The sequence below is a fragment of the Canis lupus genome, chromosome 20 (genome assembly GCF_011100685.1).
Source record: "Canis lupus familiaris isolate Mischka breed German Shepherd chromosome 20, alternate assembly UU_Cfam_GSD_1.0, whole genome shotgun sequence".
Taxonomy (NCBI): Eukaryota; Metazoa; Chordata; class Mammalia; order Carnivora; family Canidae; genus Canis; species Canis lupus.
In genome coordinates, this window is record NC_049241.1 from 47,535,930 (window position 1) to 47,561,365 (window position 25,436).

General features: G+C 46.7%; 2 protein-coding genes and 2 long non-coding RNA genes across 4 annotated transcripts; 1 reads left to right on the top strand and 3 right to left on the bottom strand.

The window, feature by feature from the left end:
* Positions 1-214: 214 nt before the first annotated feature.
* On the bottom strand, positions 215-4,284 carry LOC119864726. Its single transcript, XR_005375055.1, has 3 exons — positions 4,107-4,284; positions 3,010-3,125; positions 215-359 (listed from the first exon to the last, which is right to left on the bottom strand). It is a non-coding gene; the product is annotated as an uncharacterized LOC119864726 (long non-coding RNA).
* SLC1A6 (solute carrier family 1 member 6) lies at positions 3,754-20,469 on the top strand. Its single transcript, XM_038567027.1, has 10 exons — positions 3,754-3,837; positions 9,970-10,181; positions 10,371-10,508; positions 12,019-12,223; positions 12,979-13,021; positions 13,505-13,848; positions 16,381-16,614; positions 17,806-18,000; positions 18,988-19,122; positions 19,900-20,469. The coding sequence occupies exons 2-10, from the start codon at positions 9,977-9,979 to the stop codon at positions 20,093-20,095; spliced, it is 1,695 nt and encodes a 564-aa protein (XP_038422955.1). The 5' UTR covers positions 3,754-3,837; positions 9,970-9,976; the 3' UTR covers positions 20,096-20,469.
* Positions 20,470-20,745: 276 nt separating this feature from the next.
* LOC119863886 lies at positions 20,746-21,743 on the bottom strand. The gene is made up of 2 exons (XR_005375054.1): positions 21,604-21,743; positions 20,746-21,253 (listed from the first exon to the last, which is right to left on the bottom strand). It is a non-coding gene; the product is annotated as an uncharacterized LOC119863886 (long non-coding RNA).
* Positions 21,744-22,355: 612 nt separating this feature from the next.
* Positions 22,356-23,345, bottom strand: OR7C2 (olfactory receptor family 7 subfamily C member 2). Its single transcript, NM_001388656.1, has one exon. It carries the CDS (start codon positions 23,343-23,345, stop codon positions 22,356-22,358), a length of 990 nt encoding a protein of 329 aa, NP_001375585.1.
* Between the last annotated feature and the right edge of the window lie 2,091 nt (positions 23,346-25,436).

Sequence of the window (25,436 nt, forward strand, 5' to 3'; positions counted from 1 at the left end):
TGGGCTCTGCACTCTTTGCAGAGTCTGCTTAAGATTCTCTTTCCCTCTCCCCCTGTCCCTCCCCACCTCCCCCTCTCTCTCAAATACATAAATAAATCGTAAAAAAAAAAACAAAAAACTAAAACATACTGAGTTTTGGTATAATCTCAAAGAATAGCCACAAGTATCTGAAAAGCTGATTAAAATATTCTCCTTTTTCCAATTACCTGTCCATGTGAGGTTGAGTTTTCTTCATACGGGCTTTAACCAAAAACAACACATCATGAGCGATTCAGTGCAGAAGGTACACTTGATTCTTATTATGCAAGGTAGTTTTGTTCTCTCAAGTTGCCTTAAGTACTGAATACTGAGCCACTGCCCTTAGGGAGAAATACAGGGTTAGGTTCCTGCAAGCCTCTGCCCACAACATTTTTTTACAAGCAATCATTCACCAACCAATACTTTACTTTGTTTTATGTGTGTTTCTGTTTAAAGATACCTTATTCAATAAATTATTAAATATATTATTATTTATTATATTTAATATATACTGTTGGCTTGTTAACATTGAATTCACAAACAGCAGCACTGTAATTATTGCCTTAGTGAAGCTCATCTAGCACATGAATTTTCTCAGTGAGGCACATGGCAGCCTTCTTATGCTAACCGACCTTAGCAGTACTCAGCGCTATGCCTGAGGCCATTTTAAACATCAAAAGAGCACAGAGATGTGAAGAGCACACACATGTGAAAAATATGGCACTAAATAGACCGGGAAAATGACATCTTTTATAGCATGGTATCTGAAACAGGAAGGCAGAGCACAGCCTTGTTCAGCGTCAGCTGGGAAAGTGCATGCCAGCTAGTTCAGATTTCATATCACTCAGCATGTCTGCTAATGGCCACAAAGTGCCAAAGGTATTGATTTTGGAGTCATACATAAGTTTAAATTGAGTGGGTGAACTTGTAAATATGGAATCCTCACATAATAAGGATTGACTGTGTAAGAACCCCGATTTCTTTCTATTAAGTGAGACACGAAAGCAATTTGCAAAAGCGTAAAACGTTGCTTTTCTCATAATTTTTTCTTTTGGAAAATATAGTTATTTTTCATAGAACATGCTATTTATATTAACATATAATGAGCTTATTTTTAGGTTACGATGAGTAAATAAATATTTTAAAAGCTTTCTCAGTCTTAACTTCTAACACAGTAAATAAAGATGGATAAGTATAATCCACAGATGAAAACTTTTCAGTGTCCCATGATCTTTTAAATCAACAGACACAACGTCTTTGAACAGTTTTGGATTTACAGAAAAATTGAAAAGATAATACAGAGACTTCCCATATCCACTGCCCCCCCACCCCACCCCGCCATAATTTCCCTTGTCTTCCATCTGTATGATATGTTTGTTTCAGTTAAGGAGCCAATATTGATACATTATTACTAAAGACCACAGTCTATGGATATGTCCTCAGTTTTTTCCCTAATACCCTTTTCTGTTCTGGGATCCCCTGTGGGATCTTACATTACATGAGGCTACTCTTTGCTGTGATAGTTTCTCAGACTTTCCTTGTGTTTGATGGCTTGACAGTTTTGAGGAGTCCAGTATATTGTAGGATACCTCTCTATTGGAATTTGATTTTTTAAAATAATGATTAGGGTACTTGGGTGGCCCAGTGGTTAAGCATTCAGCTCAGCTCGTGATTGAGGGTCCTGGGATGGAGTCGTGCATCAGGTTCCCTGTGGGGAGCCTGTTTCTCCCTCTGCCTCTCTCTCTATGTCTCTCATGAATGAATGAGTGAATGAATGAATGAATAAATAAATAAATAAATAAATAAATAAATAAATAATTATGATTAGGCTGGGGTTTTGGAGGATCTACTCTAATTGTTAAAAGTGTAAAAGAGGGGGGCACCTGAAGACAGTTGGTTAAATGAACAACTCTTCATTTTGGCTCAGGTCATGATCTCAGGGTTGTGAGATGTAGCCCCAAGCTGGGCTCCACACTGAGCATGGAGCCTGCTTAAGATTCTCTCTCCCTCACACACTCTGTCTCTCAAAAAAAAAAAAAAAAAAAAAAGTAAAGGGATTCTGAGACCCAATCAGAACTGCTTCGATTTACTTATTATTTACTAATTTTGTGTAAAAAGAGCAAAGGAGTGTTCTGTCTTCTTTCCTGCTCAATCCCCAGCTTCTAGACAGGCCAGCTCACTGTGAGCACACAATAAATATTTGTGGAGTGAATAACTAAGAGCCAGGAGCTCTAGGCTCAGGCTCAGAGACAGGTGCAGAATCTTCACGTACAGCCAGTGACAGAAAAAAGGGAATGGGGACGTTTCAGGGAGGAGTGTGGCCCAGGAGACCTGACATCTAGGGCAGGGGCTCAACCTTAGCCACACACTGAAATCACTCAGGGAGCATGAAACTTGATGCTGATACTTGAGCCCCACACCCAGGGACACTGACGTGATTGGTTTAGGATGTCACTGGGCATCAGAACTTTTTAAAAGTTCCCCTGGTGGATTGATTCTAAGGTTCAGCTAAGTTTGAGAACCACCTATCTGGGGGCGGGCGCTGTCCAGGAGGAGAGATCAGGCAGTAGGACAAAGATTTGAACTGAGATGGCTGCTGCCTGCCTGTGTGATGTTGGGCAAGTTACTGAACCTCTCCGAGCGCCTGTTCCCTCATCAAATGGGGGTAGTGGTATCTACTTCAAAGGGGCGTGTAGAGCAGCCCCGATGGCCCAGAGGTTTGGCCCTGCCTTCAGCCCGGGGTATGATCCTGGAGACCCAGGATCGAGTCCCACCTCGGGCTCCCTGCATGGAGCCTGCTTCTCCCTCTGCCTGTGTCTCTGCCTCTCTCTCTCTCTCTCTCTGTGTGTCTGTCATGAATAAATAAATAAAATCTTAAAAAACAAAAACAAAGGAGGATGTAGATGAACTCTTAGAGCAAATGAGCCTGCCTAGCCTAGGAAATTGCCATCAACACTTGTTCCATGACAACAATACTAGTAACAAACATACACTGATTTTTATGACCTGAGGGAAATGACAGCTTTCAGGGGAGGCGGGGGAGGTTGGAAGCGACCAGATCCGTGCCGTCAGAGAAGCAGCGCAGGATCAACGTTGACAGGTGTACTCTAAAGACAGCAAAGAATAATATTAATTACAACAGTAGAGGAATCATTCGTCTCCCATCTGTACGAGGCTTCACGCGGGGCGCACAGTATTTCCTTTGCAGCTTTAATTTTCCGTGGGGTCGGCCGAGTCATCTCCGTGGTTTAAATAAGGCCAGGCTCAGAGAGGGAGAGGGACCGGCCCAAGGGCACGCAGCGGCCAAGCGGCCGGGGGCACCGGGACCCTGGCGCTCGCCGGGCCCAGACCTCCGCGGGGATGCGGGCCGGGCCCGGCGGTCCCGGGGCGGGTCCCCGCGCTCTCCCGGGGCTTGGGGCCTGGGGGGGTGGGGGGGCCGGGAGGCGGGGGCTCGGAGGCGCGGCTCCGGGGCGGGGGCGGGGGCGGGGGCGGGGGCGGGCCGCGGGAGAGGCCACCCAGCGCGCGCTGCCCAGGATCCCCTCCCTCCCCACCCACCTCGCGCGGGGGAGGCGGGGGGCATCCCGGAGGGGATCCCGCCCCCTCCCCCGGCCGGCCCGCGCCCCCGCACCCACGTGAGCGCAGGGCCAGCCCGGCTCCCGTCCGCAGCACAGTGCCTCCGCCGGCCGGTCCCGCACCAGCGGCGCCATCCCCGGCGGTCCCCGCAGCTCGCCGGCCGCTTCGCCGGGCTCCGGCACCTGCATCCGGGCGCAGCGCGCAGGCCGAGGCGCGGGCAGGCCGCCCCCGCCGCTCCGGGCGCGGGTGAGTGGGGACTCGGCGGCCCGCTCGGCCGGGGGCTCTGGGTCGGGGCGCGCGGGGTCCGAGGCGGGCTCGGCCCGCCCTGGGGTCAGGCGGGTGGGGGCCCCTGCGTGCGAGTTCCCGGCTCCCGGCGCCTTTGTCTCAACTGCCCCTCCGCAGGGTCGCCGCCGCTCATCCGGTCGCCTTGGTGAGTTTCCTCCCCCTTAGTTGTCACCTAGGTCTCCCTGCCCATCTCCCCTCCTCCCCTTCCCACCCCGGGGTCCGTGCCTCACCTCGTGCACAGGTTTCCATCTCTGTGCCTGATGCCTCCTCCGTTTCCAGGGCTGGGCTCCCTTCCCTACTTTGGGGGTGGGGTGGGGGGTTATCCCCCCAACCCTGGACAGACCTGTGACGGAGACTTTGGCACCGCCGCACGGGGGCTGGGTTGTGGGAAGTTGCGAGTGGGGTGGTGGTGGTGTGGCGTGCGCGTTGCAGGCTGAATTTTTGAGTGGGCTTGCCTTCCTGAAGAGGTGTGTGTGGGCTGGATGTTTAAATGTGGGAAGGAATTTGAATTGTTGAAGTTTTGTGTCTGGAGTCCCAAGTTGCGCGGGTGTGTGTGTTTGTGTGCAGCAACTCTATGGCTTTCATTGTATGGAGTTTCATTTCCGAAGGGGAATTGTGCAGGGTCTTGAAGGTGTGTGTGTGGGGTTGTCTGATGGTGTGCATGAATGTGGCAAGTGTGTGTGTGTGTGCATAGGGATTGTATAACTGACACTGCAGGAGTGGAGTTGCATTTCTGGAGGTGTGCGTGGGCTTGTGTGTCTGAAGAGCTCTCTGGGTGTGTGACTGGGTGTGTGGTTGTATTTGTGTCCATTGCACTCAAAGGCATGTGAGGCTGTGTGTTTGAAGGTGTGTGTGATTCCTCTCCTCTCTTTCCTTCTCTGCTTCCTCCTCTGGCTAGCAGAGTGTTGAGATAAAATGTATGGGAAGCATACATCTGCTCAAGCTTGCTTTGGTTTTAGGATGTAGGCCCTTCCTCTCTTTCCTTTGGCTCCAAGGGAGGGGTGGCCAGTGCATCTCATCACATCTAAGAGTCTGGAGGTTGGGGGAACCAGGTGGGAGACCCATCCTGAACTCCTGCAGAGACTGGGGACACTAGAAGGGCCATTTCCCAAGCAGCAAGCCTAAGAAACAGGGTCAAGAGAATACCGAGGACCAGGAGAGACTGGAAAAGAGAGAATCCAGGGGTCAGAGGTTGTCTCTGTCCTCATTTCTGTGTCTGTTGGCTTTCTGCTTTTTATCAACCACAGTTGAGATCTATGTTGTGCCCACCAGGCGCTGTTCTAAGTGTCATTGGGCCATCTAAGCCACATAGAAAGTGATGTCTATCTCCACCGGCAAGGTGGAGGGAGATTTGAAATAAAGAACTCAGGTATGCTCTTCTACTAAGCTAGGGGCTGGCAAATTTTGTTAGTAAAGAGCCAGAGAGATTGTATTGCAGCCCATATAATCTCTGTCCCAACACCCCAGCTCAGCTGTTGTAATATGAAAGTAGCTGTAGAGGGTGCTTGGGTGGCTCAGTGGTTGAGCATCTGTCTTTGGCTCGGGCCATGGTCCCGGGGGTCCCAGGATCAAGTCCTGAGTTGGGCTCTCTGTGAGGAGCCTGCTTCTCCCTCTGCCTGTTTCTCTGCCTCTCTCTCTCTGTCTCTCATGAATAAATAAAATCTTAAGAAAAGTAGCCGTAGACAACATGTAGGGAATGAGTAGTGGTTCTGTGCCAATAAAGCTATTTATAAAAAGAAGCAGTGGGCTGGGTTTGGCCCTTGGACTATGGTTTGTCCATCCTTGCTTTATGCAGCGTTGCTTCTTGTAGGGAAGAGAAAGGAAGGAGACAAAAAAAAGCTCTGGCTAGTTCGTGGCTAGCTTGTATCTCACTTGAACACTCCCTTGGGACCCACCAGCAATTCTGCGCTACTACTTGGTGACTGGGAACATATATTCTATTTTCTTTCTTTCTTTTTTTTTTTTTTTTGGAACATATATTCTAGAGAGAGGGAGGAATTAAGAGTTTCCTGTGTAGTCTGTGGTCTCATGTCTGGGATTTTTCACAGCGAGATAAGAAACAGCATTATGGTTTCAAAGCGATGGACCCAATTGGAGCAGGACCCAAACTAAGGTTTGGCATTGAGAATAAGGGCTTGGATCTGGAGGAAGCAGGTCCTGGAAAGGTGAGGCAGGTGTCCCAACCTTTGGATATGGGGGGGGGGAGGGAGTGGGGGAATCAGGGTAGGGCAGTTGACCCCAGAAAAGTAGCTGCACAGCCAGTGGCAGAAAAAAAAAAAAAATCCAGGGATCTGGATCTGGTGGAGCCAAGACTTCTCACAGGCTTCCAGACTCCCAGTCCTGACCTGGATGAAGTTCAGCACAGAACAGTATTGACTGTCTACCTTTGGCTTGGAGAGTTTTTTCTAAGAGCCAGATAAATCTGGTGTGTTTGTCCGGAAATAGCACACTCGAAAAGCAGAATTGGAAAGGGTATAAGTTAAGGGCTATTTACAAAGATATGAGCAAAGTTAAGGAAAACCAGTAAGGTTGGGGTAGTAGCACTCAGGGACCAGCAAGAGCAGGAGGGGGGGGGGGGGGAGGAGGGTGGGGAGGGGAGGAAGGCGGGAAGGGAGCAGGACAAGGCCAGAGCCTTGGCTGCAACAAAAAATTGTGTTTCTTTTTTATTTATTTATTTATTTATTTTTATTTATTTATTTATTTATTTATTTATTTATTTTTAATTTATTTTTAATTAATTAATTTATTTTTAAGTTATTTTTTATTGGTGTTCAATTTACCAACATACAGAATAACCCCCAGTGCCCGTCACCCACTCATTCCCACCCCCCGCCCTCCTCCCTTCTACCACCCCTAGTTCGTTTCCCAGAGTTAGCAGTCTTTACGTTATGTCTCCCTTTCTGATATTTCCTACCCATTTCTTCTCCCTTCCCTTATATTCCCATTTCACTATTATTTATATTCCCCACATGAATGAGAACATATAATGTTTGTCCTTCTCCGACTGACTTACTTCACTCAGCATAATACCCTCCAGTTCCATCCACGTTGAAGCAAATGGTGGGCATTTGTCGTTTCTAATGGCTGAGTAATATTCCATTGTATACATAAACCACGTCTTCTTTATCCATTCATCTTTCGATGGACACCGAGGCTCCTTCCACAGTTTGGCTATTGTGGCCATTGCTGCTATAAACATCAGGGTGCAGGTGTCCCGGCGTTTCATTGCATCTGTATCTTTGGCATAAATCCCCAGCAGTGCAATTGCTGGGTCGTAGGGCAGGTCTATTTTTAACTGTTTGAGGAACCTCCACACAGTTTTCCAGAGTGGCTGCACCAGTTCACATTCCCACCAACAGTGTAAGAGGGTTCCCTTTTCTCCGCATCCTCTCCAACATTTGTTGTTTCCTGCCTTGTTAATTCGCCCCATTCTCACTGGTGTGAGGTGGTATCTCATTGTGGTTTTGATTTGTATTTCCCTGATGTGTTTCTTTTTTAGTTGAAATATATTTGATATATAACATTGTATAAGTTTAAGGTGTATACCATGTTGTTTTTATACATTTATATATTGTAATATAATCCTCATTGTAGTAATAGCATCTCTATTAGGTCAAGGGAGCCAGGAACACTCAAGGAAGAAAGGATAGTCTCTTCAACAGGTGTTGGGAAAACTGGATAAATACATCCAGAAAAATGAAATCGGACCCCTATCTTACACTACTCAGAAAAATTAAGTTGAAATGCATCCAAGTCTTAAATGTAAGACCTGATACCATAAAACTCCTAGAAGACAACGTAGAGAAAAAGCTCCTTGTCGTTGGTCTTGGCAGTGTTTTTTTTTGGGTATAATTCAAAAGTATAAACAAAAGCAAAAAAAAAAAAAACATGGGACCACATCACATAAAAAACCTTCTGCACAATAAAATAACAAAATGAAAAGGCAACCTACAGAATGGGAGACATTTTTGGTAAACCAGGTATCAGATAAGAAGTTAATATCCTAAATATATAAAGAACTTACACAACTCAACAACAACAATCTGATTAACACATGGACAGAGGAACTAAATAGACATTTTTTTTCAGAGAAGACATTCAAATGGTCAACAGATATAGAGGATTGTTTGACAGGACTGGTGGCCTGAGGCAAAGGAACACAACCACTGCTAAATAGAGGCTTGGCGGGAAGAATTAATGCTCCTCCCACTGGCCAGACCAAAAGGGGAGTGAGCAGGCGAGGGATCCCAGGCAAAGCCATCCCTGGTGGTCAGCTGTTTGCACCAGAGTGAATCTAGAGGGTCAACAGAATTCCCTGGATGCCTAGAATATGGGCACTGCCTCTTTCTTTCTTCCTTTCTTCCTTCCTTCCTTCCTTCCTTCCTTCCTTCCTTCCTTCCTTCCTTCCTTCCTTCCTTCCTTCCTTTCTTTCTTTCTTTCTTTCTTTCTTTCTTTCTTTCTTTCTTTCTTTCTCTTTCTTTCTTTCTTTCTCTTTCTCTTTTTCCTTTCCTTTTTTTTTTTTTTTTTTGCTGTGAGATCATTGTAGGCCACTCTGCCTATTGTTCAAGAGTAGGAGGTCCAGGGCCCAGGCCCATGATACTTTTAGGGATCCACAGAAATGCTTTCACTTTTTAAAACATTTAATTTAATTTTTTGTTTTCACTTCTTTAAAATCAGAAGAAAAAACTACACTCTTAGATAAAAAAAAAAAAAAGGGTAACATTTTCACCTAACATTACATTAGGTGAAATTCACATAACAGAAACCCTATCATTTTAAAGTGGTGTCAGTGGCATTTAGTACATTCTCAATGTTGTGCAACCATCCCCTCTATCTAGTTCCAAAATACTATATTCATTTTTATAGCATTTCAATTGTAAAAAATAATTATATATATTATATATTTTATATATATATATAATATATATATATACTTTTTTTTTTTGTCTTTACCATGTATATATACTTTTTAATAGAAGAAGGAGTCCACAAAAACAAAATTTCCTCTGGCTCATGAAAGTCACATTTCCAAGCTGCCCCCTACATGTAAGGTGTTTATTTTTTATTTTTCAAAAATTATTTATTTATTTATTCATGAGAGACGCAGAGAGAAGAGGCAGAGACATAGGCAGAAGCAGCCTCCCGGCAGGAAGCCCAATGCGGGACTCGATACCAGGACTCCGGGATCACGACCTGAGATGAAGGCAGATGCTCAACCACTGAGCCACCCAGGCATTCCTACATCTGTTTAGTTGGTAAAGGATAGGCAGGTTTTCATTTTTACATGCATTTCATTTAATGTATATTAAAATACAATTTGCATTTCAAGCAATAATCTCAAGTTTCCCTTTAAGATAGATTTATTTAAATAAATAAGGTTACAGGGATGTGATCAAGTACAGAGGAGACACAAAAGTCTGAAGTTTGGGAAACACCCAGAGAGATTCTGAACATCACATTTCCCTTCAAAGATGGATCCTGAAGAGCCCCTGGGGTCAAGGATTGTCACCATTTCTTTCCCAAGGGACCACACCTCCAGCCCTTTTACTCACCTGAGCACTCATACAGGGACTTGCATTTATTGAGGGCTCACTGTTGCCAGGCACCTGCTGATTTTGTCGTTGTGATAAGGCCACTTGTCAACACCACCAGGCCAAACACCAAATCATATTAATTTGAGGGGCTAACCCCAGTTGCCTTGTCTAGGGCTGTGCATGCAGTTGGTGCTCAACAAAGGCTCGCTAGTTTGTGAGCTGGGAGAGCCCCCAATTCCTTGTGATGGTATAACGTAAGGAGGGCTCTGGAATCAGGGAATGGTGAAAGCATCCATTATTTACATTGTGGTCTCCTTCCCTACTATGTCGAGGATCGGATTCTGGAGATCTGGACCCTTTCCTGCCACGATATAACCCTTGAACCCCAGGCAGTGTCCTCAGGTGTCTTAGCAGGGGCACACCCCAACAGGTGGAACCTCCTCTCCCCTGCTGTCTGGATTCTATCTGAGTTCCTTACCACTTTCCTTCACGCTTTCCCCTGTCCCCACATCCACCCTCTGTTCTGCCCGTCACCAGAAGGCCCTTCTGTCCCCTGCAGATAGACGATGAGCAGCCACGGGAACAGCCTGTTCCTGCGGGAGAGTGGCCAGCGGCTGGGCCGGGTGGGCTGGCTGCAGCGGCTGCAGGAGAGTCTGCAGCAGAGAGCGCTGCGCACTCGCCTGCGCCTGCAGACCATGACTCGGGAGCACGTGCTGCGCTTCCTGCGCCGGAACGCCTTCATCCTGCTGACCGTCAGTGCTGTGGTCATTGGTGAGCCAGCTGGGAGGGGCAGGGACTTCAGAGAAATTCCTCCATGCGCACATCTTTGCTCCTCCCACTCATTCTCACCTGCACGTGGATGTGCCACCACCCCCAGCTTTGCCTCTCATGTAAGGACACATTCACCAAAATGGGGCGGAGTGACCCAGCCACTCCACGGAGTCTTCCTTTTGGTCCTAGGGGTCAGTCTGGCCTTTGCCCTGCGACCGTACCAGCTTACCTACCGCCAGATCAAGTACTTCTCTTTTCCTGGAGAACTTCTCATGAGGATGCTGCAGATGCTGGTGTTGCCACTCATTGTCTCCAGCCTGGTCACAGGTGAGAGAACCTAGACGGTCCTGGCGTCCAGAGCCCCAGTTCAAACCTGGAGCCAAAGCTATCCCAAGCATGGGATCACCTCCTTATCTTAGGACCCCAAACATGAAGCCAGCACCTAGCCCTGAGTTCTTGGCCAAACCCCAGATCTTCATCAAACTCAGGTTCCAGACCCCATGTGACCTATGCCACTTACCTCAGTAATTTTACTGTGCTTTTCCATGGAGGTAAAATATCAGCCTTCCAGGGGTTTACCATCATCCACAGTTGAAAGAAAGGCTGTGATAGAGCAGCCAGGTAACAGAATGGCATCATTGGTCAAGGAGTGGGAGGTGGGTGAAGGTGTTTGAGATAGAGGTGACAGGATAGTGGGTGGGGGCCGGGGTAGAAATAGGGATGAGTTATACAGAGGTATGCAAATTCTTCTGTAAAGGGCCAGATAGTGAACGCTTTCAGCATTGGGGGCCATACAATCTGTCGTAACTGCTCAGTTCTGCGATGGTGGTAGCAGACCCATCTGTAAACAAATGGGTGTGGTTGTGTTCCAATAAAACTTTATTTACAAAAACAATCAGGGGGCTGGATTTGGTTCCTAAGTAGTTGATTGCCAATCTCCAGATTTTGGGATGGGGATGAAGATAAAGTCCTGAAAGAGTGGTGTCTTGGGTTGGCTTTCCCAGAAGCAGAGCCTAAGATGGGGATATTTGCACAAGTGATTTATTGGGGGATAACATTCAAGACAGACCCATGAGGAAGTGAGAGGAGCGAGATGGAGCAGGGAAAGAATCCAAGCAGAGATGCGGGTTGGGAAGAAGGCTAGCCTCTCAGCCTTTTATCCCACAGGTAGCTCTGGAGCAGGAGTGATGCTACAGAATTGTTCTTCCCAACTCTGCCTCCAGCTGAATCAAAGAAGCTGGCCTTTTTAATCCCTGTACCAGGCAGCCTTTGGCTTTAGGTTTTCCATGGGGTATTTCTGGGCAAATCAGCTTTTGTTCTGCTGAGGGCAGTTCTCCAGAGAAGGGGGCCACACAGACTGTTAGCCAACAATGCAGCAGGTGGAGGGTTGGCGTGTCAGCCTGGTAAAGGGCTTTTGGATGGAGCAGCAAAAGAAGTCTCTTTCACAGATAGCGTACAGTGAGGTGAGTTGGAGGGGGTATAATCTTGGGGTTAATAGCAGGATGAAGAGTGGAATGAAGATGATGTCATGGTATAATCCAGGCATAAGTGGAAGATGGGGTGGGAGTTGAAAAGGTTGGCTTGATGTAGAGGGAAGGTTAGTGAAGTGGGGCTTGGGATAAAGGAACGGGTAGAAGGTGTACATAGAAAATAAAATGGGGCTGAAGAATGACGAGAGGAGACGAAGGATGGTGTGGGTGCTAGGGTGGGGCACAGAAGGAGATGCTTGGTAGGATGCTTGTTGAGCTGGTGGTGAGGGAAGTCAAGCCAATGGATGGGAGGGTGGGTGGTGGGGGTGCAGATGGAGTTTCTCAGGGCTGTACCACCCATCCTCTAGGTATGGCATCCCTGGATAACAAGGCAACAGGGCGGATGGGGATGCGGGCAGCTGTGTACTACATGGTGACCACGGTCATTGCTGTCTTCATTGGCATCCTCATGGTCACCATCATCCATCCTGGGAAGGGCTCCAAGGAGGGGCTGCACCGCGAGGGCCGTATTGAGACCATACCCACAGCCGATGCCTTCATGGACCTGGTCAGGTGACGTCCTTTCTAATTTTGATGGGAACTCTGGCCCTAGATACAACAAGCCATACTCAAGGAGAGACAAAGGGGACAGGTGACTCAGCCTGGAAGTGCAACACCCAATCTAGGTTATTGGTACCCATTTTCTGCCCAGAGCCTTGCAAAAACCCTCTGAGAGTAGCTGGCTCCTAGGGTGTGATCTTTGGCCCTTAGACTCAGGAGGCTTCAGCTGTATTCTGAGATGGGCTCAGAACAGGTGGCGTTTGGTGTTCCCAAGCTTCATTGGAGGATGAATGAGTCTCTTAAAGAAGCAAGATTTTGCCAGCTTGTCATAGTTCTTCCCTAGTCACTGACTTGGGGAAAACCCAGATTTGAGGTCCACAAGTTGTCGGTGTTTTTTGAGGCATCACTGGTACATGTGTGTGAATTGAAGTCTGTGAAGTAGCATAGGGTTCTACTGAAGGGCTCAGAGAGGTCTGGATTTGAGGTCCATCTGCACCCCTTATGAGCTGTGGGGCTCTTGGTAACTTCCATAGGTTCTCTGCTCCTTGGTTTCTTTGTACATAAAAAGGGGACCTCAATAGTGCTCACTTCTAGAGTTATTTACTCATGAGCACTTACTCATATGGGTAAGTGCTTGGCCTAGAGTAAGCATTCACTTGTTGGCTGCCATTATTATGGTTGGTACTATTGCTATTATTATGACTATTATCACGTTGGACTCCTTCCCAAGGTCTAACCACCTCCCTTCCTCTGATGTTTTTCTGCAGAAATATGTTTCCGCCCAACCTGGTGGAGGCCTGCTTCAAACAGGTCAGGGGGAAGTACACAGTGTGGTCAAGGAGGCTTGGAGGGTGGGGGGAGCTTGCTGCCCAGTGAGTGGTCCTGGGATGAGGGATGGGAGGAAGGGCTTGCTGGAGCCATGGGCTGGGGCTTTTGGAAGAGTCTGGGAGAAAGAATGTACTTCCCATTGGTGGGGTGATCAAGGGAGGATTACAGAAAAGGATTTAGGCGAAGAGCTGCCTGGGGATGGTACTGGAGCCTCACCATGGATGGTTGAGGAGAGAGGCCCCCAAATCTGTTTGAACAAGGGGCTTTGAAAAATGCAGAATCTGTACTCATTCTGCCATGCGTTCATTCCCTCATTCATGTATTCCTTCACTTGTTCTTCTATCCTTTGGTCAAGTCCTCTGAATAAGACTCTCCAGGGGTGGCAACCAGGAATTGGTGTTCTAAATATATTTCTCCAGGAGATTTGGATGAATTGATTTTGGCCCTGATCTCTCCATATTTCAGTTCAAGACGCAGTATAGCACGAGGTTGGTAACCAGGACCATAGTGAGAACAGAGAACGGATCCGAGCTGGGCACTTCCATGCCTCCTCCATCTTCAATGGACAATGGAACCAGCCTCCTGGAAAATGTCACCTGGGCCTTGGGCACCCTGCAGGAGGTGCTGAGCTTCGAGGAGACTGTGCCTGTTCCTGGCTCAGCCAATGGCATCAATGCCCTGGGCCTTGTTGTCTTCTCTGTGGCCTTTGGGCTGGTCATTGGTGGCATGAAACACAAGGGCCGAGTCCTGCGGGATTTCTTTGACAGCCTCAATGAGGCTATTATGAGGATGGTGGGCATCATTATCTGGTGAGTGCTGGGCTGTGATGTAGCGGGGGTAGGGTTGTAGGGGGGCTGGTGATGGCACATGGGAAGGGTGGAGCTGGGCTTGGGAAGTCAGGCTGTGGGGCAGCTGTTCAAGGGACCATTGGGGTCATTTGGTCAAAGTCATTCATGTATATATTGGTTAATTGACTCATTTACTCATAAACTCATTCACAGACTCATCCATGCATTAATGAAGTCATTGATTGATTGCCTGACTGATTTACTCACTCCACTATGTATTCATTCAAGCTCATTCTTTGGGCCACTCATTCATCTCTGCATTTGTTATTCTCCCATTTACTCACTACATATTCTCTGCATTCCTTCACTTAACATGCTCATTCATTCTCTTGCCTGTTCATTTGTGCCTCATTTGCTCATTTTCTTTTTTTTTATTTGCTCATTTTCTTGTTTATCCACTCACTAGTTATTCTTTAGTTGATACACGCATGCATCCATTCTTTACATTTTTCCATTCCTTCACTGATTTCTTCACTAATTCAACATACATTTCCTGGGATAACTGTCTGGAACACAGAGATACATTGAATTCAGTCCCTGTTCCCAAGAAGCTCAGAGGAGTCTGAAGTCTTGGAGGAGACAGACACACACTAGATAAATGTAATGCAAGGTGGAATGTTCTAGAGCAAAGGGACATTCAAAAAGTGTTGGGAATGGGGAGAAGTGAGCAGCCAGGGGAGGAATCATGCAGTGAACTCTGCCTGGGAATGTGAAGAGGGAGTCTTGGAAAAGGTCGCCTTGTGGTTGGGTCTTGAAAGGCAAGCAGAAACCGAAAAGGACAGGAAGAGGAGAGAGGCCCTCCAAGCAGAGGGAAGAGAACATGCAAAGCCTGCAAGAGCCTGAGTTGGTTGGAGAATGGCGGGGAGTTCAGGGAGGTGGGAGCACAGGGTAAGTTGAGAGTGGTGGTGCAAGATGTTAATAAGACTGCTTAGTGCCAAACTGGCACTAATTAGAAAGTTGTGTATGGGGCTTAGAGTCAAGTGTAAAGCTTGGAAAAGCAGCTGAGGGGAATGTGAGAGGGGAGCTTATCAAGGATAGCCAAGAAGAGTGAAAAGATTGAAGCTCAACTGGATTGGGAACCATTAATTTATAGTGGTGTCATTGGCAGGGCTGGGCAAAATATCCAGATGTGCCATCTGGGTGAGTGTAGAAGGAAGGAAGGCCATGCAATTGACTTGGGTTGAGGAATTTTGTGGGGGATGAGGAGGAAGGATGAAGATGAGGGAGCTGGGGAGGGGGTTCACAGAACAGTCATAGAGGTAGGTCTAGACTGGGAGATAGCTCAGCAACCTCCCATCGGGTCTCACCCTGAGCCCGGCTGAGCCCAGGGGAATACAGATGTGGCCAAAGAAGTGCCCACATCCTTCCCACCACCTCAGGGTGGGTCTCATCATTTCTGACCCAAGCTATTGTACCAATTTCCCAAGAGGTCCCTACCTCCTCCAATGCCTCTACCATGAGAACAACCAAGCGTATACTTCAGTTTCTAAAGAGAGAGGAGTAAGAGCTGAAGCCTGGTGACGGGGGAATGAAGGCACCACTGGCAGGAACTCGCAAGACTAAGATGTGCTGGTTTGTGGGGAGCGCAGGTGAGCCCCTGATGTACTCACTTCTGTCTCCTCTCACTCGCCCCTCTAGCCACACTGGTCTGCTCTCTGCCCCTTCAGCACCTCGAGCTCATGCTCATCTCAGGGTCTTTGCATAGTGTCTGCAATGCATCCCTCTCAGATAGATGTGTCCCTTCTCATTGTTCAGGCCTCTGAGTGAATGTCACATCTCCAGAGAAGCCCTCCCTGACCACGCATGCTGATGCAGCCCCACTCAGGGGCGCTGTTTTGCAGCTCTCACTGCCCGAAGTTTTTAATTAGGCATTTCTGTGTGTACTGCCTCTTATCCCCGTTGAAATGTAGGCACCATAGGGGCAGGGACCATGTGACTGGAGCAGAGGAGACACTCAAGAGAGTGGTTGAATAAATAGATGATTTGATAAGATGCCTGGTTTGGGATGTCTGTGGGGGAAATTCAGGTGACATGGCTCCGGTCTGGTGAGTGAGTGAGGAGATGTGCTTCAGGGCATTGAGGTTACACATTTAGAGCAAACAGAGTTGGAGGCAGTGAAAAGGCCAGTGATAGGGAATGTCTGGGCCACATCTAGGGAGAGAGTCCCAAAGTCAGTTGGCTATTTGGGGAGAGACTTGAATGGCAGAGTAGAGGAAAGAGAGACCTTATAAAATTGTATGCCCTGGACTTGTAGGAGCTTTTCCCTGCTGTTCTGGGCATGAGCTGTGGGTAAGCAGGAGGAAGAAATGGGATGTGTTTGTGGGGGTCCATCCCTGTTTGTCAGTGTGTGGGGAAGGTTGGGGTGGAGTAGGGTGCTGTGTGGTGGGCACTGTCTGGCTCCAGGGACTTATATGGGCAAAACCTTGGGGATGCCAGCTCTGAGCATTGGGGGAAGTCATGAGGGAGCTTTGACAGGCGTCTGGCTTGGCCTAGGTATGCACCTGTGGGCATCCTGTTCCTGATCGCTGGGAAGATCCTAGAGATGGAGGATATGGCTGTCCTGGGGGGTCAGCTGGGCATGTACACCCTGACTGTCATTGTGGGCTTGTTCCTCCATGCCGGTGGTGTCCTGCCCCTCATCTACTTCCTCATCACCCACCGGAATCCTTTCCCCTTCATCGGGGGTGTACTGCAGGCCCTCATCACTGCCATGGGCACGTCTTCCAGGTATGGCCCCATCCCCCACCCCTGGTCCTTTTCTGAAGTTTGCTGCTCATGGTTCACAGGCTCTCTGGGAGTCCTGTCCCTCTGTCCCTGTACTGAACCTCATCTGAGCTGCTCTATTATGTCAGTGGCTCTTGTAGGTCTCCAGATTGATGGATACTAAGGTGGGGAACTCCATCCCGGGCTGGCTCTCCTGTTTTCCATATTTTCTATTTTTCTAATTTATATGGAGAAGAACCAGCTGCCATTTTTGAGATTAGGACCAAGGTTCCAACATGCCCCATATTCTCTGTCATTTTTTAGCTCAGAGTCTCATTTCCCCTCAAGATGGTCTCTAGGAGTTCTCTTGGCTTCCTTCTCCTTTTCTTGTGGTTTTATGGGGTTAATAGAGCTTCCCTTTTCCCCATGATTCAAATTCAAAACAGTTTGAGAAGTATCACGAGAGCCAACTGGGTGGAAGAATAATATCACTGCCATTGCTCATAATGCTCCCTGAAGAATGTGCCTTTTGGTCTGTGGCCAATAGGATTGGTGCCATTGTAGCCCAGAGTGAAACTTACCTGATCACCAGAGGGCTGGATCCCCAGAGGCCTACTCTGTGGGTCCAGGCTTCTCACCGCATGACATCAGGCTAACCAGACAGAGCACATGCTTTGTGGACAGGTCGACTCCAAGAGAGATGCTCACTCCTTCAACTAAACTCACCAATCAGTTAGGTCACTCATCCCCCTCCCCGCCCCAGGGAGTGGTGAGAGAGAGACCAGGAGGGTTGGTGTAGCTGAGGTTGCTCCCTGAGCCATAGGAGTGGGTACTAGGGGTCCCTGTAATATTTCTCTCCTACTCTGAGGGCTTGTGAGGTCAGCAGACCCCCAGTCTTTTCCTTTCTGGGAGTGGACAGTTCACTAGTGACATAGACAAGTGTCTAGTAATTAGCCTTAACCTATTGGCTTTAAGTGGTTCAAGAGACCTTGACCTTTGGAGACCACCATTGCCGTGTGCTTCCTGCATTGTGAGGAGCACCTCTTCCCTGTGCCGTTATCAACCCCTGAAATATTACACACCTACCATTCTCCCCTTGCCCTTGCTCCCACCTGCTCTTCCAGTGTTCTCAGCAGAATCCCTCCTTTGGCCCATTGCTGCTCCAGCCCCACCTGGCTGCCCCCTGTTCTCAGCTGCCAGGACTCTCTTCCCTAGCTCTGCAACACTGCCCATCACCTTCCGCTGCCTGGAGGAGGGCCTGGGTGTGGACCGACGCATCACCAGGTTCGTGCTGCCTGTGGGGGCCACTGTCAATATGGACGGGACTGCCTTGTATGAGGCCCTGGCCGCCATCTTCATTGCCCAAGTCAACAACTATGAACTCAACCTGGGCCAGATCACGACCATCAGGTGAGGCAGTCTTGGGTGGGATCTGCCAATAGGTGAGACCTAAGAAGCCATTAGCTTGGCTAGGGCTAGAGGGAACCTTAGCTTTAGGTCAAGGGAGGCTTTGAATGTTGGGTGGGGGGATGTGGGAAGAGCCCAGCCACCCCTGCCAAATGAAGCTAAAGGTGAGACTTTGCAACCCGAGCCTGTCAGGAGCTGGCCAGATGTTTCAGTCTCATCTTCTCTCACATGATATCATGGGAGGTCCTTCTGCCCAGTATTTTTGAAAGTATGGCTGGTGGAACCTAATAACCAGAGGCTCTTATAATAAGGATGGATCCCTGGGCCTCATCACCCAAAGGTTCCAATGTAGTCATTATAAATATAACAGCACACATTATCACCTCCTTTAGGACTTTGCTGCGTTGTCCCTGCTCAGGGAAGTGGTCCCTGAACATTCTACTTAAAATTGCATGGTCTGGATTTTCATAGGCTGAACTATTTCTCTGTAGCATCATCTGCCTTAGTATATATTTTAATCACTCATCTTGCTTATTGCCTGTCTCCCCCACTAGAATGTAAGCTCTGTTTGGGCAGGGATTTTCTTCTGTGGGAATTTCTAGTAGGTGTATAGTGTGTAGGAGATGCTCAATAAATATGAGTTGAAAGAATACATTTATTGAAGGCTGCTTTTTTTTTTTTTAAGATTTTATCTATTTACTTAAGAGAGAGCACACAGAGGGAGAGGGAGAGGGAGACAGAGGCTCCCCACCAAGCAGGGAGCCCAATGTGGGGCTTGATCCTAGGACCCCAGGATCATGACCTGAGCCAAAGGCAGATACTTAACTGACTGAGTCACCCAGGTGCCCCTGATGGCTACTTTTTATTTTCAGGCACTTACTTTAAGATGTCCCAGGGAACTGCCTTTCCTTCTGTTGTCCCCTTTCTCACTCTCTTCCTTGTCCTCCCCTTCCCACTTCTTGCCCCTCTGTGTTCTCTCTCTGTGTACAGTATCACAGCGACAGCAGCCAGCGTTGGGGCTGCTGGCATCCCCCAGGCAGGTCTGGTCACCATGGTCATTGTGCTCACATCGGTCGGCCTGCCCACTGAAGACATCACACTGATCATAGCTGTGGACTGGTTCCTGTGAGTGTTCTTCAGATCCTTGCACTATGTCACAACTCCCCCTGCTTTCCTTGCGAGACGCCCAACCCGTGGGCCCTCATTCCATCAAAGACACAGAGTTCTAGAATTTTAGAGTAGAGGGGAAGCCTTGGAGAATACTCCTAGCCATAGCCTGTGATCTGAAATTCCATAGAGTGAACCTTGGGAAATAGGGTGGAGAGGAGATGAGTATTGGGGGCTTTATCTATCAGCCTGAAAAGCCTCCCTTGTACTTGCTTTATGGAGAAGTCACAAAAAGGTGATCCATAGGATAGAGCTGGCTTGCAAATTTTTGTTGTTATTAGTTTGTTTTTGTTTTTAATTCTCAACTTTGAAAAACAGGAGGTTTACATTAAAAAACAGTCTGGACTTTCCTCCCCATGTGGGAGTTGTCAGGTAGATCCAAATCCCATTTAGATTAGTTTCTATTCTGACCTCAGTAACTCATGGTGGTTACCTTCTGGATGCTGTTTAGCCCACAACCCCTCATTTTCTCTATCAGATGTTTATATCCTTAAAAAGAAAGAATTGCATAGCTAAGAGCAAATGTGTGCCTATCGGAATTGATCCAACCTGCATTTGCTAGGAGGGGAAACTGAGGACATCGAAGGGGAGGGACCTGCTTGAGGTTATGTGGTCATGGATGGGACATAAACCTCAACTCCCAGGCACAAGGAACCCCCCACCCTGCTGTACTCTCTCCTATGAGCTCTTCAGACCTTGGCTAACAGTGGCTTCTCTCTCCCTATCCCTCCCCAGTGACCGACTTCGTACAATGACCAATGTCCTGGGGGACTCTATTGGAGCAGCCGTCATTGAGCATTTGTCTCAGCGAGAGCTGGAGCTGCAGGAGGCCGAGCTCACCCTCCCCAGCCTGGGGAAACCCTACAAGTCACTCATGGCACAAGAGAAGGGGGCGTCCAGGGGACGGGGAGGCAATGAGAGTGCCATGTGAGGGGCCCCCAGCTCTGCTGCCCAGAGAGGAGGGAACGGGGCTGGGGGGAGGGGGAGGTCCTAGGGAAGACCCACTGCCTGAATGACTGCACTGAACACACATGTTCTGTCTAGCTTGTTTGGTGGAAACTGAGATAAAGGAGCAGGAATGAAAGGATGTCCAAAGCCTCCGTTTCTCTGTGAATGCATGGGGAGAACTTGTGGAGGGCAGTGAGTCAGGTGGGATGGGAAGGAAATGCTTCCCCTGGGACTGGGAGTATGGGCAGCTTTGAGTCCAGCAAGCTGAGGAGTCGGTTCATGTTCTTTATTTTCTCAAAGAGTGGTGGAATTGAAGGAGGTAAAGGAAAACCATCATTTATTATAATAAAACAATGTTCTGTGTCAGATTTCCCCAAGACCTTCAATGATTTCCTAGAAGGACTCATGGAACTCAGAAAACTGTGATGCTCCCAGTTATGGTTTACTGCAGTAAAAGGATACAGATTAAAATCTGCACGGAATAAAGTTGCCTGGGGTAGGGTCCAGAAGACACCAGACATGGGCTTCCAATTGTCCCCTCTTAGGGGAGTCCCTTGGATGCCTTTAATTCTCTCAGCAATGATGTCTGAAAGCATCTATGAATATTTCCAGTCAAGGAAGCTCACCTGACCCTTGGTGTCCAGTATTTTTATTGGGGGTCTGTCTTGTAGGCATGGAGTGCTTGCTGACCTTCACTACTCATTCTTCAGCCCCCACAGAAGTCAAATGAATATAGCATTGCCCAGGGTCCCAGGTGAACAAAAACATGGTAAATTACATTTTCAGCATAGTCGATCTGGCATGACTCAAAGCCCCAGGTATACAAAGACTTTTTTATCAGGGAGGATATTCCAAGGGCTTGGAGGTTATTTCCTAGGAGCCAGTCAAGAGCAAGACTTTTCTCTGGATATGCAGACTTTGAGCACCTCTAGCCCTCTGAGTTAACCCTTTATTTCAAACACTCATGGCTGGGAATAGAGGAAGTAGCTTCCCATGGGGATGAGTAGCTGAGTCTTGTAGTCCCAACTCTTGACTTCTGAAACCCGTTGTCTCAGATATCCCATACTGGCCTCAGGAAGCTCTGTGTTCTCCAGGCAAGCCCACGAACCAGGTGAGACATTAAGCGAGACCTTAATAAAGGCTTGGGGGAAAACACAAATAGTAACATGATTCCAGATGTCATGGGCATAACTCAACTCTATAACCCTTTTGTCTGGGAAACACTTTATCTATCTATCTATCTATCTATCTATCTATCTATCTATCTATCATCTATCATCTATCATCTATCTTTCATTCATGAGAGACACAGAGAAAGAGAGGCAGAGACACAGGCAGAGGAAGAAGCAGGCTCCATCCAGAAAGCCTGGTGTGGAACTTGATCCTGGGACTCTGGGATCATGCCCTGAGCCGAAGGCAAACACTCAACCACGGAGCCATCCAGGCGTCCCTTTTTTTCTGAATCAAATTAAGCTTCACTTGAGCACCTACCTCTCAAAGGGAGATGGGACATTCAAACACAGATATATGTGGGGATGCCTCCTGCCCCATTCTTTAGGATCCCAAGAGAACCACTGGGCATACATAATTGAAATAACTTGGAAAAAGGAATCAGAATCCTTTTACCTAATGCAGTCACCGTGGAAACATTTGTGTGAGAGATTGGAAAAGTCCATGCAAAGGCAAGAACCATATAAAACATCCTACTCCACATTTGATCCTGGGGAGCTTTGCTTGGGATCCCAGTCTCAAACCAGAATTTCTGCCTCTAACCCATGGCCAAAGTTCTGTGTCTGCAGAAAGCTCCTTGTGGGAGTAGGGTATATTAGTTTGCTAGGGTTGCTATGACAAAGTGCCACAGGCTAGGTGGCTTAAACAATCGGAACTTATTTTCTCTTAGTTTTGGAAGCAAATCTTTGGCTTGATTCCATTCACAGAACTTCAGAAAACATCTCTAAATGAGTTTTCAGGGCAACATTTCCCGATTAGGCACATATCCCATCACCTTGAGGATACACATTCAATATGTGAGATTTGGTTTATTTTAAGAAATCCAAACCATTACTGAAGATTACTGAGAAAATAGCAGGTTCTATTCATACCAAGTTAAAATGACTAGTTACAGAATGAGAAAAGGAATCCACAATGGAACATGAAGAAAATAGAGGACAGGGAAGAACCAAGGAAAGTCTTGCTCAAAAACACATAAAATTAGGAAAAATAAAAATATTGCATGAAGGAAACTAAGATTTCTCATCTTCATTATTGTGTCCCCAGCTACTCATGAGAGTCCTGATGCTGACAGGTACTACCCTGCTGAGGAGCCTGCCCAGGGCCCCCTTCATGTCCCTGTTCTTCAAGCTGTAGATGAAGGGGTTCAGCATAGGGGTGACAATGGTGTACATCACCGAGGCCATCAAACTCATCTTAGAGAATGAAGTCACTGCAGAACTGAGGTAGACCCCAAGGCCTGTGCCATAGAACAGGGAGACCACCAAGAGGTGAGACCCACACGTGGAAAAGGCTTTATATTTGCCCCTGGCTGATGAAATTCTCAGGATGGAGGAAAAAATCTCAGAATAAGAAAAGAGGGTTCCAGAGAGAGGAAAAACACCTAGGACAATAGTCACAAAATACACCACTATGTTATTGATGAGGATGTCAGAACAGGCGAGCTTCAGGACTTCAGGAAGATCACAAAAAAAGTGTGGGATTTCCATGTTTGTGCAGAAGGACAGCCTCAAAAGGGTCAAGGTCTCAAGAAGGGAGCCTGTTACACTGATGCACCAGGACCCCAAGACGAGCAGTTCACAGAGCTGGGGGTTCATGATGACTGTGTAATGCAGGGGGTGACAGATAGCCACAAAGCGGTCATAGGCCATTACGGTCAGGAGTAAATTGTCCAGGCATCCAAATACAATGAAAAAAAAAATCTGGCTGAGGCATCCTTCATATGTTATGGTTTTGCTCTGAGTCTGGATGTTCAGCAGCATCTTAGGGACGGTGGTAGAGGTGAAACAGATGTCAGCAGAGGACAGGTTGGCAAGGAAGAAATACATGGGTGTGTGGAGATGGGAGTCTAAGCAGATGGCCAGGATGATGAGCAGATTCCCAGTGAATGTGACCAGATACATGGACAGGAACAACCCAAAGAAGAAAGGCTGTAGGTCCAGTTCCTCTGTGAATCCCAGGAGGAGAAAGTTTCCAACTCCTGTTTGGTTTCCTCTTTCCATGGGGCTACTGGGTGTGTCCAGAAGGAGGAAAAAAGTAACACAAGATTCACTCTAAATAAGCATTCCCCAGAAGGATAGAAATTTCCTTAATCCAAACCCTGAGGATTCATGAAGTCATTCATTTTGGCTAATGATTGGCTTTCTTTGCTGACAAATTGTGGTAACCATTGCTACCTGGAAAAATTGTCTCTAAGATCAGTGGTTCTCAAATCATGGTCCTTGACCAGCACCGTCAGTGTCACCTGGGAACCTGTTAGAAATGCACATTTTCAGACCCGCCTGACCTAATGAATCAGATGCTCTGGGTGTGGAACCAGCACTCTGTGCCTTGACAAGCCCTCCTGGGGACTATGACACACACCCAAGTTTGAGGATATTGCTTTCGTGCTTGTCTGCATCCCTAAGCAATCGTCCCTGATGCCTGCTTTTGCATTTTCTGCTCAGTGCTTGTGGGAATGGGGAATTCCCTAATGCCAGGCAAAGATCTTCTAATCTTTGAGAAGTTCTTTCATTGTGCTGTCTTTCTGTAATTTCTATATCTTAGATCTTCTGGACCTTGGGTACTCCTTCTGCTAAAAAATTAATAACCAATATTATTATTCTTAGTTATCATTTATATTTCATTTGTATTATCAGTGTCCCTATGTAAATTCAGCAAAAATTGAATTTATAAATATACTCTCATAGAGCTTCTTATTTACTTATTTATATATAAATTTTAAAAATTATTTTTCTAAATTCCAGTATAGTTAACCTACAGGGTTAGATTAGTTTCAGGTGTACAAATGGTGATTCAACAGATCTATCCATGTCTCAGGTCTCATCATAAGTATACTCCATAATCCCCTTCACCTATTTCACCTATCCCTCACCCACTAACCACATTTGTTCTCTATCATTGAGTCTTTTTTGTCTCTGTTTTTATTTGTTTTTTAGTGTTAAAATGTAAAATCTAGTTAATTTACATACAGTGTAATTTTTAGAATTTAGTGATTCAACACTTTCATACCCTTGGTGCTCTTCCCAAGTGCCCTCCTTAATCCCCATCTCCCCCTGCCCACCTCCCCTCTGGTAACCATTAGTTTGTTCTCTAGAGTTAAGGGTCTATTTCTTGGTTTGTCTTTTTTCCCCCCTGTGTTCACTTGTATTTTTTCTTAAATTCTGCATCTGAGTGAAATCATGCAACATTTGTCTCTCTCTGACTGATTTCACTCAGTAAGATACCCTCTAGAGCCACCCACATTATTGCAATGATGCAAAATAATGATTATATTCTTTTCTATGGCTAAGCAGTATTCCATTGTATATGCAGTATATACATACATAGAGTATATGTATATACCACATCTTCTTTATCCATTCATCTATTGATTATAGTGTTCAGAATTTGTAAATATTGAGTTTGTCTTCACCTAAGTTCATCTTTTATTTCTAGCCTTTATAGTTAATTACAAAAAATTGCACATATCCAACATATACATGTTGATAAATTTGCACATACGCATTCATCTGTGGTATCATCACTATAATCAAGGTAATAAACATATCTGTCAACTCCCAAAGTTTCCTTGGATTGTTCTGAGTGTTTTTTTTGTGTGTGTGATAAGAATATTCACAATTTATTCTCCTAACATATTATTTTATTTTATTTACTTTATTTTATTTTATTTTATTTTATTTTATTTTATTTTATTTTATTTTATGATTTTATTTATTTATTCATGAAAGACACAGAGAGAGAGTCAGTGACATAGGCAGAGGGAGAAGCAGGGACCCTGATGTGGGACTCGATCCCAGGACCCCAGAATCATGACCTGAGCCAAAGGTAGACACTCAACCACTGAGCCACCCATGTGCCCCTCCTCCTAACATATTTTAAAGTGTACTGTCCTGTATTATTAACTATACTTACTAAGTTATACACCAGATCTCTAGAAATTATTCATCCTGCACAACAGAAACTTTATACCCATTGAGCAACAATTCTCTATTTTACTCTCCTCCCAGCCACTGGCAACCAATATTCTATTCTCTGCTTCTATGAATTTGAGGATTTTAGATGCTTAATGTAAGTGGAGTCATGCAGTATTT